The 16,710-nt window shown below is 33.9% G+C and overlaps 3 protein-coding genes and 1 non-coding gene across 11 annotated transcripts; 2 read left to right on the plus strand and 2 right to left on the minus strand.

Moving 5' to 3' along the window:
• Nucleotides 1-29: 29 nt before the first annotated feature.
• LOC108862860 (glucose-6-phosphate 1-dehydrogenase 3, chloroplastic) lies at nucleotides 30-2,865 on the minus strand. Its single transcript, XM_018637119.2, has 9 exons — nucleotides 2,499-2,865; nucleotides 2,230-2,432; nucleotides 2,049-2,143; nucleotides 1,828-1,942; nucleotides 1,467-1,672; nucleotides 1,212-1,361; nucleotides 776-1,126; nucleotides 504-704; nucleotides 30-424 (listed from the first exon to the last, which is right to left on the minus strand). Exons 1-9 carry the CDS (start codon nucleotides 2,707-2,709, stop codon nucleotides 175-177), a joined length of 1,782 nt encoding a protein of 593 aa, XP_018492621.1. The 5' UTR covers nucleotides 2,710-2,865; the 3' UTR covers nucleotides 30-174.
• A 6,198-nt stretch (nucleotides 2,866-9,063) lies between these two features.
• TRNAF-GAA (transfer RNA phenylalanine (anticodon GAA)) lies at nucleotides 9,064-9,136 on the plus strand. The gene has a single exon. It is a non-coding gene; the product is annotated as a tRNA-Phe (tRNA).
• A 1,091-nt stretch (nucleotides 9,137-10,227) lies between these two features.
• On the plus strand, nucleotides 10,228-12,543 carry LOC108862565 (squamosa promoter-binding-like protein 11). Of its 2 annotated transcripts, none has more exons than XM_018636732.2 (5): nucleotides 10,228-10,479; nucleotides 10,999-11,628; nucleotides 11,713-11,834; nucleotides 11,901-12,140; nucleotides 12,208-12,543. In XM_018636732.2, exons 2-5 carry the CDS (start codon nucleotides 11,021-11,023, stop codon nucleotides 12,354-12,356), a joined length of 1,119 nt encoding a protein of 372 aa, XP_018492234.1. In that variant the 5' UTR covers nucleotides 10,228-10,479; nucleotides 10,999-11,020; the 3' UTR covers nucleotides 12,357-12,543. The 2 variants fall into 2 exon arrangements, with proteins under 2 accessions (XP_018492234.1, XP_018492233.1); XM_018636731.2 differs by having other exon boundaries at nucleotides 10,236-10,479; nucleotides 12,205-12,543.
• A 318-nt stretch (nucleotides 12,544-12,861) lies between these two features.
• On the minus strand, nucleotides 12,862-15,397 carry LOC108862566 (squamosa promoter-binding-like protein 10). 7 transcript variants are annotated; one of them, XM_018636738.2, is made up of 5 exons: nucleotides 15,198-15,397; nucleotides 14,410-14,435; nucleotides 13,591-14,341; nucleotides 13,274-13,507; nucleotides 12,862-13,188 (listed from the first exon to the last, which is right to left on the minus strand). In XM_018636738.2, the coding sequence occupies exons 3-5, from the start codon at nucleotides 14,303-14,305 to the stop codon at nucleotides 13,031-13,033; spliced, it is 1,107 nt and encodes a 368-aa protein (XP_018492240.1). In that variant the 5' UTR covers nucleotides 14,306-14,341; nucleotides 14,410-14,435; nucleotides 15,198-15,397; the 3' UTR covers nucleotides 12,862-13,030. The 7 variants fall into 7 exon arrangements, with proteins under 7 accessions (XP_018492240.1, XP_056867255.1, XP_018492238.1 ...); XM_057011275.1 differs by having other exon boundaries at nucleotides 14,410-14,864; XM_018636736.2 differs by lacking the exon at nucleotides 14,410-14,435.
• Nucleotides 15,398-16,710: the final 1,313 nt, after the last annotated feature.

Consider the following 16,710-nt stretch of genomic DNA (forward strand, 5'->3'; position numbering starts at 1 on the left):
TACCGCTCCCAATGCTCGTAAATTTGAAATTGGTGCAAATATAAGGGTCGAAAAAGCAACCCTTACTTCTTATTCAAGATACAGAACCCTTATTAATTCAAGAAAATTATCATCAACAAATCAATGAGAATCCTTAAGACGTGGATCAATGGAACAAAGAAAAGGTCCACAGTTTCACTGGTCGAGACTAAGGTCTCCCCATTGGACATTGTGTTTTGCAGCTAGATAATGAGCACCAACTGGACCACGACTGCCATAAGGATAGAACTCTGGGATTGTCTTCTTTTCTTCTATCTCTTTGAGCAATGGAGTGAAAAGCGCCCAAGCAGCGTCCAGTTCATCACTTCTGATGAACAACCTTCGTTCCCCTTCGATTGCATCCAGCAACAGCCTCTCATATGCATCTGGGATCTCCTTTGAATACCTTCAACAGTAAAACAAAAAGGGTAAATGAAACAATATAGAGCTGCGGATTCCTTTTTTTTTTGTGTTTCTCAACTGACCTTGCTGAATAGAGAAGGTTCAAGTTACTCTGATCTAATCTCATTCCTAAACCAGGGACCTTGTTGTTGATTTTCAAATAGATGCCTTCATCTGGTTGGACACGGATGACAAGCTCATTTGTGGTCCGGTCAAGATTAGTACCAGAGTTCCTGTTATATAAATTCCCAGGCACATGCCTGAACTGCACTCTTATCTCCGCACTGTAACAATTAAGTGTAAATTTATTTAACTATCAAGAAGAAAAAAAAAACTTGCAAAAAGTTTTGGTTACCTCCGGGTGTGTAATGCTTTCCCAGCTTTCATTAGAAAAGGTACACCGTCCCATCTTGCATTGTCGATGAAGAGTGCAGCAGCTGCAAATGTGGGTGTCAGGCTATCTTTTGGGACAGTTTTATCATCGGTATAGCCTGGATAAGTGACTCCTCCTTTGGTGGTGCTCTTGTACTGTCCTATCACCACATCTTCAAGTTGTATTGGCCTCATTGAACGTAGAACCTTTACCTTTTCATTTCTGATATCTTCTGCATCCAAACTTACAGGGGTTTCCATGGCGAAAAGAGCTAATATCTGAAGCAGATGATTCTGCATTATATCTCTTATTATGCCGTAATGGTCGAAGTACCTGAAGACAAAGAGTATCAGTCAACACTTGAGAGATATTAAAAGTCAGAGAGAGAGAGAGAGAGAGAGAGGACAAGAAGAATCACCCTCCACGTCCTTCAGTGCCGAAATCCTCAGAGAATATGAATTGCACGTTCTGTATGTACTGCCTTGACCATAACGGTTCAAATATAAGATTTGAGAATCGAAGAACCGACAAGTTCTCAACTAGTTCCTTTCCTAAGTAATGGTCTATCCTGTAAGAATAAAACATTTTTCCATATTAGCTATTGGCTAATCCAAAACCAATCATCACTGATGACAGATTCTCACAATAACGCAAGTAGAATAATAATCTCCACCTAAATATTTGGTCTTCATCAAGGTACTGCTTAAGGGACTTTGTTAAAGCAGCCGAGGTTTTGGTATCTCTGCCAAAAGGTTTCTCAACAATGACCCGAGTCCATCCAGTGACAGATGAAGCAGAAGAGCTTGCACATTTCACGGCGTCGACAAAGATATTTGGAGGGATTGAAAGATAGAAAAGGCGGTTCGAGAGTCTTCCACCCTGTAGATAATGAAGAATACAAAACTTGTCTAGTTTTTAGTTATCTCACAGAATCATATCACCTAGCTAAGTAAACCTACCTAGTGGGACCTAGTTTTTGGAAGCAATGAGGCAATCATGTTATTTAGGCAGAGGATAAACATCAAGGTAAGTACCTCATGCTCCTTGAGCTTATTGTCCAAAGCAACAAAATGTTCCTGAGAATCATACTGACCCGTATGGTAAAAACATCTCTTGAGAAACTCTTCCATCTTTTCACCGCAGTTTTCCCTTAAAAAAAAAACAAATGTCAGATGAAAGAATGCAGCTTAAACAAACCATATCTGACAAATTACCAAAGTAAAAAAAAAAAAAGACCAATTAATGTCATTCCCACCTCTTATCAATTCTACAAGTCAGTGTTTTGCTGACCATGTCTCTAAGTTGAGCATCTGTCATCTTACTCCTTGCATAGCCGTATATTGTAAAATGCTGCAACCAAATAAAAAAGAAAATCAGCTTACCTTACCACATTCAATCAATGGAAGAAAGGAAGGAAGGGAGGTTCTTTGTTTCACCTCAGGAAGACAGCCTTCATAGTAGAGTGCGAAGAGAGCTGGGAATATTTTCTTCTTGGCTAGATCACCCGAGGCTCCCACCACCGTTATACTAACCGTCGACTTCTCATCAGACTCTATCACAAGCTTGTTTGCTTCTAGTGACGTAATCGATAAAGGTCCGTCTTTTATCTCACCTGAGCTTGACTTTGTGATAACTGCGCCTATATACATTCAAAAGTTTCAATACCCAATAGAGAGGAAAAGTCAGAGAATCAAATTAAACTTACCATCTCCCACAACAACAGAGCTCTGGACAAGCTTCCTCTCAGATCTAGCACATAGCTTGTCTCCAAGATTAAGCCCCTGAGGAGAAGCGGAGAGGAATGAGAGTGAGCGTCGTGATGGGTCGCCGTTGATGAGGGAAGAAGAATGTTTCGGGAAGAAAGGAGAGGAGGAGGAGGAGGAGGTGCGGGAGAGAGACATAGAAAACGATGACATTATGTACAACAAATTGTAAATCTCCTCACAATTGCTGCGCTTACGAGAGATGTTAAGGGAAGACCTCAGAGTTTTAAGGACAATTGTTAGTTCCGAAAGGTTGAGCCTTTTGATGTCTTCCAAAGGTTAAGTGTTTAATCTGTGTTTGTGTTGGTATGGTTTAGCGAAAGGCTATTCAACGAAATCACAAGTGGACTTGGCTTTTCTCTTTTTAGTTATGTCAAAAAAAGGTTTGCAACTATTTGATTCCCCTTTTAAGTTCTAACCTAATCATCTCATGTGATTACTCGATGATATGTCAATTTACATGGACAAGTTTCTGTTGATGATGGATGTAATTATTTGCAAAATGATTTTTTTTACCTGAATCGAGAAAGAAATAAGAAATTGGTTTTTTTTTATTCATAACATAATGTGTTTTTTATACAGGGAATTACAATATAAATAAATCGTTATAGATAAATGGAAATAGTACAAATCTTAAATCAATAAGAAAAAAGGTAAACCGCTTAAAGAAAAAAGAAATTGTGTCATATCTCTTTTGATGTATATGTCTTTTAGTTGAGTTATGCAATATTGTCCTCGTACATGATAGTTGGTGCATCTTTCCCTTCGGAGATCCCACTGTCGGCTCTGATATGTTGGGTTATGTCCCTTTATCAGATGATATAAGGTATTCTGAGACAGCTTGTACATGTCCCACGAAAACAGTCATATCTCAAATTCCATCTTCTGGAATGACTTGATTCAAAGTGGAAACGAAAATAGACTCAAAGATATTTCTCTGGATACCAAGTTCATATTTTAGTTCCATACAGAAGATCTCGTTTGATTGACAAACTTTCGATCTTTCGATTCTGTCTCGCAAATGGAATGTGTCCTTATTTCTTTTCAAGTATGATTGGTTTTGATCATTCTTTCAGTCTCAAAAATACACTGGAAGATTGATAGATCTTTATCACTGAAGTGATAACATTCTTTTTTAGGTATCTATCATTTGCGTGTTCTTTTTTGCCTCGTTAAAACCTTAACATGGAAAAACTTAGTGGGATAAAAACCATGATAAGGAAAAATAATACAACCACGCATATCATCATATTCTCCCCCTGAAAGTATCAGCTCTTCGGGAGAAGTATTCTCACATGCATTTCATCCTTTTAAGAATTAATATAATCATTTCCTTAATGAGTAAACTCGTTTGATTGTCAAATAATCTCTTAGACCATTGGACTTTTTGTCCATAATATTAATTTCACACAAAAGGTCATATCTTGGTCTATTTCGAATGCATGTCCAAATTTTCTTTAAAGATAATCTTTTAAACCTTCATATTTGTACATACGAGTTATTCTTTTTTTTTTCTTATAAACTTTACTAGTATGACCATTCTTCTTATTATACAGAATCACATCTTTCAATTATGAAAGAGATTAGGAAATTTTAAATATCATGGTACTTCATGACCAAAAATTATTTCCTTTTAAATGCTCAATATACTTGCGCGGTAATATTCTCGTGAACTAACAATTACTGCTTCTAGCAGTCAAAATCCTTATGAGGTTTACTGCTTCTTGCAGTTTATATTCTTTGGAATCGTTGACATAATTGTAATTTTCCAGTGGCTTTCAATTCTTGCCAGACTAAAGAAATTTGAAAGTTGATGCTTTCACCACATGATGATGTGTTTCTTATAACAATTTGGGGACTTTGTGAGAACTCTTGTGCAACTACTCTTTTGCATCTCACGACTTTTCATCATCTCATTTATTTTTTCACAGAAAGATTCATTTATATGCCACTGGTTTTACACCATTAGGTGTACGGACTACCGGTCCGAATACTACTCTTTTTCAAGAGATTTAATCCCATATCTATTGCTTATTTCTATTTTGGCCAATCCTTTCTTTGTGTATACTTTTCAATAGATGGTTCATGATCCTCATTCTCATCAACTGCTATATTGCATACATAAATATTAATGGCGTCGATTTGATATCGGTTCCAGACATGACATAGCTATTTGAGATTTATTTATTCTCAGGTACCTGAATTTTTTTCTTGTCATGTTTCCTATCTCTTCTAGAGATCCTTAATATTTCATTCCTCGATTCTGCCATTTTTATTCATGCTCCTTTTCTTTTCCGAGGATTATTATATTTAGAACCGATAGGTCTATCACGCTTCAGACGCTCTTTGGACTCATTAGCAGTTTGATATTGTCCTTCTGGGACATCTATTTTAGCTGGAGCATTTACAGCTGGTACTTGTGACTTCATCACTTTCTTAGGGTCAATAAACGAGTCTAGCAACTCATATGTTAATCTTTGTAATAGAATTATCTTCATACGTTCATTTTGGACTTATATTTGGACTCTTTAGTCCGAAGATCAATGATAATTTATTTCAACTCATTCATTTTCCAGCTGTTTATTTTCTCCCCCTAATGTTGGATATACTAACTTTGAATCTTTACATAAATTTTATAAAATCTTCTAGATTTTATCGTCAATGGAGATCATATCCAACACATTCATAACCTTATTTGAGGTCCCATCTTTTAGCTGTGTGGTGGAGCAACTACAACTTATCAAAATTTTCTAGATGAGATCTTTGGTTTCTGACCCAAAACCAATTTGAGAGGAGAGTTCTTAATTACTCTTTGGCATTATGCGAATCAATATTGTTGCATCATACGTATGAACTTTAGCTACAAGATGTTCATCATGTATCCTCACATGTATAAAATAATCATCAAAATCTTGTGAATTCACCAATATTACCAATTAGTCTCGCATACATCAGATTGTGGATCTATGACAAGGATACATGCGACCTTTTTGTCGATGCATTATATATGGTGGATGATCAGTCCACCAGTGGGTGATCAAGCCCACAAATATTTCCTTGTATAAATAGATTCCAAATCTTTTGACTGGTGAAAACCGTCTTCTTATATTTCCTTATAAGCAAGCAGCATATAGAAAATCATTCGTAAGAATCTTCTCGTTCTTCAGTGAATGTCTATATGATTATCTTTCGCATCATTACTAAACCGGGGTGGCACAACCGGTTTGCCAAATATTACACTTTCAGTAAACATCTGGTTTACTATTATATTCATCTCCATTTTCTAATCATTGTGTAGAACAATACAATAGTGCCTTGGGTAATACTCTTGATTGAAAGTATTCAACATTTTCTTTTACTTAATGTCTCAACATTATAGATGTAAAATCTTTTGGTTTTATTCTATAAATGACTCTTTAAGTCTCTTTTCAGCATGAACATATTTCTGGATGTTACACTTACTAGGGATGTGAGATTTTCTATTCTCCCCCTCGAGATGATAACACTGCATTTTTGTCAATCTCGAATTGAATTTCAATTAAAAATAAACAACATACCCAACTTAAGGTGATCTGCTATATCTTAGATCATTTTGATCTTTGAGACTTGAGAAGGTATAAGTTTCCCTCCCATAGACATACATATATCTGCTCTTCTAGAGCTTCAAATAATTTAGATACCACAAGACATTGTACTCACAATATTTTCTTTCATCTTTAGATAATTGACTCATATCATTTCTTTATTACCATCTTTACTCTCAACATCAAATGAGAATATGAGTTCTAACCGAAAACTCTTTGGTCTTGACCTTACATCAATATCTCATTGTTTTTCCGAGTCTCAAGGAGACAAGATAAAAGTATAAACTTCTTTAATCTCTTTTGTCTGCTGGACAAAATTACTTGTTTGAATATGTATTCTCATTTTTGCATCATTAAATATTTTCCGATTTTTTTTTTACTTTGAACTTAACATCCAAAGTAGTTGTATTATATTTACAGACTCCAAGTCTTATAATCTTTAGATGCAAAATATATAATGAAATTTAGGTTATCACATTAAGAAGACCATACGTCTCTTTGGATTGTTCTCCAAAACTTATGGATCTTTTATGGTCAAGCCTTAAATTTAAAACCCAACAGATGATGGTAATATAATAAATTTCAAGATATATACTATTATAAATATTATAATATATCAAGAAATAAATAGTACTACTATTGTAATTATTATATGGACTAAATCTTTATTTTCATGCTATTTAACAAGGTTTTTATCCAATCAATTTACTAAACAACTTTTATATCATATGTATCAATTTTAATACGACCTAATGAAAACAGTCTATGTGGTTTCTATCTTAAAACATTCAATCAGGTTTATTAATCAATCAATCAATTTCAATTTAGCAAACCTAGCAAGCGGATTCTATTTGATCATATTTAATTTCAAAGCAATCGGTTCTGGCAATTAGGTTTAGACTAGTTCATAACACAAAACAGATTTCAACAAGCGATTAAGAGGATCAATTTTAATCAAGTCTTTAGTTAGGGTTTTGATAAGGGTCGATCATATCTTAGCTTTAGGGTTTTTTCAATTTCATGCATAATATGCAATATGCATATATGCGGCTAGGGTTTTTGATTTTGGTCTATGTTCTTAGATTATCGAGAATTACCTTAATCACTGATTGGGTTGAATTGATCGCACCGGAACTGGAACTGGTCGCGAGCTGGATTAGCGCGTCTGGCTTCGGGTCGCGAACTGGAATGGGTCGTGATCTGGAAGGAACTAGTCGCAAAATGGAACGGCTTGAACTCAGAATGGAGATTCACAAAAGGGTTCTCGCGGTCTAGGGTTTGATCGAGAGAGATTAGGGTTTGAATCGGAAACTTTAGGGCTTAGGGTTTCTTAGAGTTTCTGCTGATAACATGTTGTGAATCAAGAGAGAAATAAGGAATTGGTTGTTCTTTATTCATAACATAATGCATGCACTTGAAAAGAGAATTACAAGATAGATAAACCGTCATAGATAAATGGAAATAGTACAAATCCTAAATCAATAAGGAAAAAAGTAAACCGCCTAAGTGAAAAAGAAATTGCCTCTTTGGCTATTGCATTCACTAATTGGTTCATAACATTTTTGAACTTTGCTTATTTGTCATATAGAAAAAGATGACATGACTTAGTAAAAATGATAACATGACTTGAAGATAATTATGACATGGATCATATTTAATGTTAATTTATAGTTTTGGTAAATTTTTAAAAATAAAATAATAATTCCTCTATCATCATTAATATAATATTAAATAAAATAATAGTATAAATAGAAATATAAAAATATTTTATAAAATTCGAAATATAATTTTTTTTTACAATTATTATTTTTATTGCTAAATAAATCTTCAAAAAATTATACAGTTTTTTTAATTGTAATTATATTATCCTTATACCATTAGTTTCCTCTTCATATCTAAAAGTTTTAAAAATATGATTTAGTTTTATGTTTTGATAATTATACATCTAACAAATTTTCTCTTAGTTTTATACAATTTGATTTAATATATTAACTAAAAGAAATAGATAAAGGAAAATTATTCAAGATTATAATTTAAGTACACACACACATATATATAAATATATATTAAATATAAATTTAAAATAAAAATATTTCTTTTGTCTTTTCTGTCAGTATTTCTTTTATCTTTATTTTAACTTTTAGTTAAATAAAATAAAAATTAAAATATTGGTAAGCAAATAATAAAATTTAAAAGATTAACAAAATTTTATTTTTAAATCTAAAACTTTTATTTTTGTACATGGTGCATGAAAACATTTAGTATAGTATTATATATCTTAGCAAGGTTTATACAGGGTTCCAAAATAATTGAATACGTTAGAAAGAATATTTTACATTCTATATGACCTATGTCTTGGAAAATGTCGTTTTATATCCAATATATCGCGATATATTTAATTCATACCCAACTTATATGACGTGTAAAAACATACCTAAACTTATATGACTTTGTCAAAACATATCCGACTTATAATTTTTAGCGAAATCATACACCAGTCGCCACATTAAGCTGCCATGTCATCTACTTTTGTTCGTTTGGATGCAACATCAGCTAATTTTGCTAACGAAGATGCCATGTGTATATTTTTTTTTGAAAAACTAAATAATCTTTTTATAAAATCATATTTTAGAAAATGTAAAATTGTATAAATTTTTATTATTTAGTAAAATTTAAAAAATTGTTAATTAAATTTTAATCTTATATAAGAGATATATTCGTAAATGCTTCAATATTATCACAAACCGTCCTTATAAGAGTTATATATATATATATACATATATAGTGTAATGATTCAAATTCAATGTTATTGTTGCAGATGTTACTCTTGATTAATCATGGAAACAATGTATTTATGAAGTAAATATTCTTAAAGAGATATGTGTTTGGATATTAATAATAATCATGCTCATCAAAACAACAAGCGGGGATAGCTCAGTTGGGAGAGCGTCAGACTGAAGATCTGAAGGTCGCGTGTTCGATCCACGCTCACCGCAATAATTACTTTTTATTTTTTAAATGTAAATAATAATCGTAATAAGACAGCAACAGCAGCATTGAATTTGAATCATTACAGTACATATATAACTCTTATAAAGACGGTTAGTGATATGATCAATGTATATCATTTTATGTAATTATGTTATCGACAATAATTTTACATCATAATATATTGAAAACAAATATAAATTAATGTATATAGCTTTATGTATATATGAATGTTTTCAAATTTATTTTACGTAATAAAATATTTTTATTAAAATATTTTTATCATATATAAAAAGTTTAATATTTAATTAACAACTAAATAGTTTAAAAACATAAATATAATTTATTCTAATAATTTTTAATTGATAATATATCTATTTACAAATTTTGTAAACTTATTAAACCTGAAAATGCGAGCAAAACACCTAATCAACCAATTAGTCAACCAATTAGTCAACCAATTAATATACAGTTGAATCTTTGTTGATAATGTTTTGTTAGGCCATCTGCATCAGTGATACCTCTCCATGGGGTTCACAAGGTAGTTTTTTATTATTTTTTTCTGTTTGATTTCTTTTAAAAATAAAAAATAATAATAATAATGTAACCAATTGTGAATCGTCACGTGTCATGGGACCCACAAAAACAGTGATGAACCACCTCTTCCACATGAACTCCCGCGGATTGAGTTCACCAATTGTAGAATATTATAATATTTTTATCTCTTGGAAAATGTGTGAACTCCTCTTTTGATCCCCTAATGCATATGCCCTAACATAACTGAAGTAAAACATTTTATGTTAGTAGAAATCAATTCAAGATATAACTCATAAAATAATATATATATATATGTATTATTTTATTCATAAGATTATATTTTATTATTATTATTATATATATATAGTTTTATATTAAATATTATTATTCATAAATAATATTATTTTATTTTCATAAGATTATATATTATAGACGGCTGTCTAAGAAAGTTTTTAAAACACTTCAACAAAAATTTGGATTTTGTGCTAGCAAGGATACTTTGTAAGTTGTTTTAGCAGAAAAATTAAAACCAAAAGAGGGGAAAGAAAAAAGAAATGCCGACAACAAAAAAGGCAAAGCAAAACAGTAAAGAAAAATACTAAAAAGGAAGAAAGAAATAGAAAGGACTCCTGAGGAAGCTTATTATACTATTTCCCCCACAGGCAGCGATTGTGTCGTCCTCCTCCTCCTCCTCCTCCTACCATTCTTCATCACTTGTCGCTATTAGTCAACACGATTCCTTCTCCGATCGGTTACCTCCGGCGACGGTCTCTCACTCTGGTTTTATCAACTACTCTTTCCTCTTTTACAGACGGTTAGATTCTCTTCTTTATCCTGAGATTTGGGATTTTATACAGGGGTGAATTAATAATAATAGCGCCTTTCTTTTAGGTCTAAGATTAATTTTGATTTGTAACATTGATAATCCTTCTCTTAAAATTTTTATTTAAATCTTTTTGGTTAGATGAATTTTAATTTGGCTTTCAGGGGATCCAAAACCTAACTTACTGTCACTCTCTTTTACTACTATCATCTTTCATTCTACAACAGATCCACTTATTGTCTGTCTCTGCGGGGGACATATAACTCTCATTCAATGTGTCGACTTTGTAGACCCTTTGATTTAAAGCTTTTAGCTTTTACCCATTTGGTTTGTTGGTTATTAGTTGGGAAACAACGAAGAGTGCAGTTAAGATAGGTTTATAGGATTCCCATTGAGCGTCTTGTCAAGTTGCTGGATTGATAAATAAATGCCACTTATGGTATTTTTGATAGTTGTTTATATTGTCTACCATTCTCTTATTTCATGTATTTTCTTCTTCTTCTTGTGCAGTGTTGGTCTATGATATCTATCTATGGACTGCAACATGAGATCTCCGTTTCTGTGGGACTTGGAGCATTTGATCTTACCCAACCCTGTAAATGACAAAGACCAGCTCACAACAACCACCGAGTGGGAAACTGACAAGGGTGAAGGAATCGAATCTATACTTCCCTGTTTCAATGGCCTTGAGAGGGTCAGTAGTCTCTGGGACACTCCTGTATCGAAAAGCTCACAGTCCACCTCTACCAACTCATCTTCACCCCAACCTAAACAACGCATGCTTGCATCAGAAACTTCCCAGGTGAAGGCACCACCCACAGCTCTCGAGGCATCTCCTGAATCTGACCTCTCTTTAAAACTAGGAAAGCGGACTTACTCTGAAGAGCTTTGGGGAGGTAGAAACAACAACAATAATAATGACATTTCAGCCGTTTCTGTGAAGCTCTTGACTCGGAAGAAATCAAAAGCGTCGTGTGGTCAGAGCATGCAAGTCCCTCGTTGTCAGATTGATGGTTGCCAACTTGATCTTTCCTCTGCTAAGGATTATCATCGTAAGCATAGAGTCTGCGAAAACCATTCAAAGTGCCCCAAAGTTACTGTGGGTGGCGTGGAACGTCGTTTCTGCCAACAGTGTAGCAGGTAAAAACCACAATTATGGTTCTGGCTCCATTCTCTTTACTTGAGAGTGGCATTCTCACGGGTAATCTTTTGTAAAATTAACAGGTTCCATGCTGTGTCTGAATTTGATGAGACGAAACGAAGCTGCCGCAAACGTCTTTCCCATCATAATGCGAGGCGTCGCAAGCCGCAAGGAGTGTTTCCATTTAATCCAGATAGGGTGTACGGTAAGAACCCTACATCACAATCTTATGTTTCCTCAAGATCTAATGTGAACTGTTTTACTCGTGCAGATGGAAGACAGCATGCAAATATGTTGTGGAATGGGTTGTCGCTGAATACAAGATCTGAAGAAAAGTTTGCATGGGATAACACTTATGATACAAAGCCTACAAAGACAGAGAGCAGCGGCTTTACTCTGAGCTTCCAGAGAGGTAATGGCTCTGAGCAGCAGATGTTTGCTAGTAACAACCACTCTTTCTCTGCGTATCAAACCTCAGCAGGGAAGCCTAAGTTTCAACTTCATGGCCAAGGTTGGTATTTGCACTTTTGATATACTTTTGTCCTTTGAAATAAGGTGAAATATGTTTTTGGCAGGAGGTGTGGGAGAATACTCAGGAGTCCTCCATGAATCTCAAGATTTCCACCGTGCTCTCTCTCTTCTGTCAACTTCTTCTGATCCCATGATGGTCCAACCACATACGCAGCCATTTTCTCTACTCTTTTCATATGATGGTGTACCAAAATAGATGTGTGAAACTTTGTTAAACAAACCAGCTTAGCTTTGTGTTAGTGGATATTCTCAGAACAGCTTCAGACTGTCTGCATTTGTATACCTGCTTTCTTATCTGTAACTTTACTTTGTTACTAGTTTGTAACAAAGTCAATTGTTGTCAAACACTAAACAGTGAATAAACGGTAAGACTTTGCACTGTATCTCTCTTTATTTGTAGAATGATGTCTGATGAAGATGCATATTTTCTCAAATTGAAAATGTGGTAAGATCTTTCCCGAAGCTTCCACTCCGCATATAGAATGTAATTAGTATCTAAGTACCTGTCCTAGAATCCATATTCTTGTATATCTAGCTAAGGGAAAGAAGTTACAAGTGATGCTTCTGGAGGGAAGCTCAGAAAGACTATAAAATTTTATTTTATCTAGCTATGGATTATAGGGTGGTTGATGGTTGGTGTCTCGATGTGTGGTAGCCCTTAGAAACCTCAAAACTCTCTTGTCACAAGACAGACGCCCCACTTAATGAAAACAGTTGATATATGTTTATGAAACAAACACTAGACATGTCTGAGAAAGTACCGGTTTAGCTAGAACAATGAAAGTTACATGATTTATAATTTTATTCGAAAAGAAACTCCCAACAGACCGCAACCTGACTTGTAATGGAGTGACTTCGCATTCCCTAAACTCAATTCATATGAAATGAGTAAGGGAAAGTGCCATGTATTGGCTGTGATTCAACCATGGGATGGTGTTTAGTACCACCATGTGAATCCGTTGACAGAAGAGAGAGAGCACTGTAGAAATCTTGCGTTTCATGGAGGCCTCCTGAGTATTCTCCTACACCTACCAAAAGATATAATATATAACTCAGTTTCAACATCAGAAATGTACAAAATAAAAGTGAATGAATGAAAGAATATATCAGAACCTTTGCCAGGGAGTTGAAGAAAGTTGGACTTCCCTGCTGAGAACCCGCCAGAGAAAGAGAGGTTGCTACTAGCAAACATCTGCTCCTCAGCGCCATCACCTCTCTGGAAGTTGAGAGTAAAACCACTTTCTGTCTTTGTATCATAAGTGGTAGTACCCCATGCGTACTTTTCTTCTTGAGATCTTGTGTTAAGGGACAACTCATTCCACAACATATTCGTATGCTGCCTTGGATCTGTCACAAGTAAACTTTATCACAATAGAGAGATAAAAATAGAAAGATGGAAAGATCCTCGTGAGTTATATAGGGGTTCTTACTGTACACCCTCTGTGGATGCAAAGGAAACACTCCTTGTGGCTTGCGACGCCTAGCATTATGATGCGAAAGACGTTTGCGGCAGCTACGTTTCTTCTCATCAAATTCAGAGACGGCATGCAGCCTGCTACACTGTTGGCAGAATCGACGTTCCATGCCACCAACAGTAACTAGAGGGCACTTTGAATGGTTTTCGCAGACTCTATGCTTACGATGATAATCCTTAGCAGAGGAAAGATCAAGTTGGCAACCATCAATCTGACAACGAGGGACTTGCATGCTCTGACCACACGACGCTTTTGATTTCTTCCGAGTCAAGAGCTTCACAGAAACGGCTGAAATGTCATTATTATTGTTGTTGTTTCTACCTCCCCAAAACTCTTCATCAGAGTAACTCCGTTTCCCTAGTTTTAAACAAAGGTCTCCTGATTCAGCAGGTACCTCGAGAGCCTTGACTTGGTCAAAATCTCCACGGGAACTTGTGACTTTGGGAGATGATGAGTTGGTGGAGGTCAACTGTGAGCTTTTTGATACAGGAGTGTGTAAGAAACCGGTGGTGGTGGTGGTGGCAAAACAGGGAAATATAGATTCAATCCCTTCACCATTCTCAATATCCCAATCAGATGGCTGTTTTTTGTCACTTTCAGTCCTTGACAGGTTGGGCATGATCAAATGTTCCCAGTCACACAACGGAGATGATACCATGTTGCAGTCCATGGGTTGATTTCATAGACCTATCAACACCAGAGCCTCCTGCAGAAACTAGAGATAGTAAAGGAAAGGGAAAAAGAAAATGAGAGAAAGCTGAATCTCTCAGCTACCTTTATAGAGGACCCCCTCCCTTCAACTATCAATATACCACAAGAAAGAAGAAGAAAACGTGTGAGTTTCAAGGACCAGACACAGCTCATCAACGTTTTTCACTCTCAAAGACCATTAGTTTCAGCAAGAGAAGAACTTTCTATGTTTCACCCAGACCAGCAAAAAGGACAAGAGCAAAGTTTTATGACTTTTCTAAGCTCCCTCGTCTGCTCTCTCTCCATCACACAAAGAAAAAAAGAAAAAAAAAAAAAGCTTAAGTGGCATTTAACAAAACAGGACCCACAGAGCTGAAATCTGATAGCCCAAGGAGCAACTTGTCTCACAATGTAAACGGAATACTAGAGCCATTCCTCCTATCTACTTTCAACAAGGTTCCTAACTAAACCCAAGACTATGTGGCATAGCCTCTACAAATGATGTCAAAAGAAAACGGCAGAACCAAGAATGAACCTATCTGCAACAAATAAACAATAAAAGAAAAGTTGACAATGAGTTAGGTTTCAATCCCAATCAAGATCCCCCCACCCTCATTAAGCTAATGGTCCCCCAAAAAACACCAATAAATTCCATCTTAACTAACCAAAGGGATGGCCAAAAAAAAGAGAGTTATGGATGCTACAAAACCAATTAGACAATCTAATGACACCATTTTAATTTATGATTAATTCCAATCGCTTTCTCGGACAAGAAGCATAAAAAGTTGCATTGTAATAAATAGAAACCCCAAATCTCAGGATACAAGTTTATGTCCCCCTAGAATACTGTGTGGGGAGTAAAGAGAAGAAACCTGAAGTCGAAAACAGAGTGAGAGACAGTCGCCGGAGGTAACAGATCGGAGAATAATTGTTTTTTTCTTGGGGACTAATAAGAGAGACAGTGAAGAATGGGAAGAGACGACATAAAATCGCCTCAGGGGAACCGCCCAATCACTCTCATCCTCACAGTCTTCTTTTTCATTTTTTTGGTTCCTTTTGCTTTCCATCTTCATTATTCTTTACTTTCTTTTGTTACTGTTATTGTTTTGCTTTTCTTTTCTTTGCTTTTATCAAAATTTTTTTCATTGTTTGTGTTATTATTTTCATTTTTCTGGTATAGAGAAACAAATTAAATTTTAAAAAAGAATAGAAATTCTTTGGACATGTAAATGTGTCTTACATACGGCTGACAAAATATTCTTAAATTTTGATTTGATTCGTTATTCGTTTCGATTCGAACCGAAAAATCAGGACATCATTAACTATACGAGGCAAATCAAATACTAAAATATAATATTCGTAAAAATAAATAAAATCACAAATACTAATATTATTAGAAATATATATCCAGTTCGATCTGTTATATACATATATACATATGTATATTTAAACAATTATATATATAAGTTATATAAATATTATATCCTATATAATTTTAAAGTATTTTTATTTATTAAATTAGTTACTAATATTTTAAAAGTAATATATATTTATTTTTGTGATAAAATATTATTATTATATATTATTTTTAGATTTTTATTTGTTTTTTATTTTTTTATTTTGTATTATACCTAATTAAAATCTAATTTTTTTAGATATTCGGAATATTGAATATTCGGATAACCACAGATCAAATAGGATCGAATAATTGATTAATTAGACAAAATAGATCGAATCATGAATATCTCCAAAAATTCGGATATCCGAATCGTGCCCACCCTAATGTCTATCTTCTAAAATTTCTTGCCTTTGCCTTGACAGTCGCAAGCACTGAATTTACAGGAAGCTAGTGATGCTTTCGGCTACTGGACTCTCGCCAAACAAACGACTATTTGACATTTTCCAATAATCACAAAATATTTTAAACTATTATATATTGTTTAAATAGTTTCTTTAACGTTCACAAATGGAAAAATAGAAAGTTTTGAAACTATCTTTTCTAAAAAATATTAAAATAGAGAATTAAATATTAAAATAGAAATATAAATAAAAATAATCTGAAATATTATAAATATATTATATAGTTGGAATTTATATTCACTAATTAATCATAATTGGTATAATATATTAGTATTACTAATTTCTTATTATTATTAGACAGATGCATCTATAGTGAACTAACTAATAACATAAATATCTCTCTTCATTTTATAAAGTTACTTGTTTTAGAAAAAATATTATTTCATTGCTTTCTCTGTTTTATATTAAGTATTATTTTAACTTTTTCTTATTACAAAAAGAGTGTCATTTTAGAATTTCAATTTAACTTTCAGCTACTATTAATTATAAAATACATTGATTCTATAAATAATTTATTTATCTCAA

The sequence above is a fragment of the Raphanus sativus genome, chromosome 5, assembly GCF_000801105.2.
Source record: "Raphanus sativus cultivar WK10039 chromosome 5, ASM80110v3, whole genome shotgun sequence".
Lineage (NCBI taxonomy): Eukaryota > Viridiplantae > Streptophyta > Magnoliopsida > Brassicales > Brassicaceae > Raphanus > Raphanus sativus.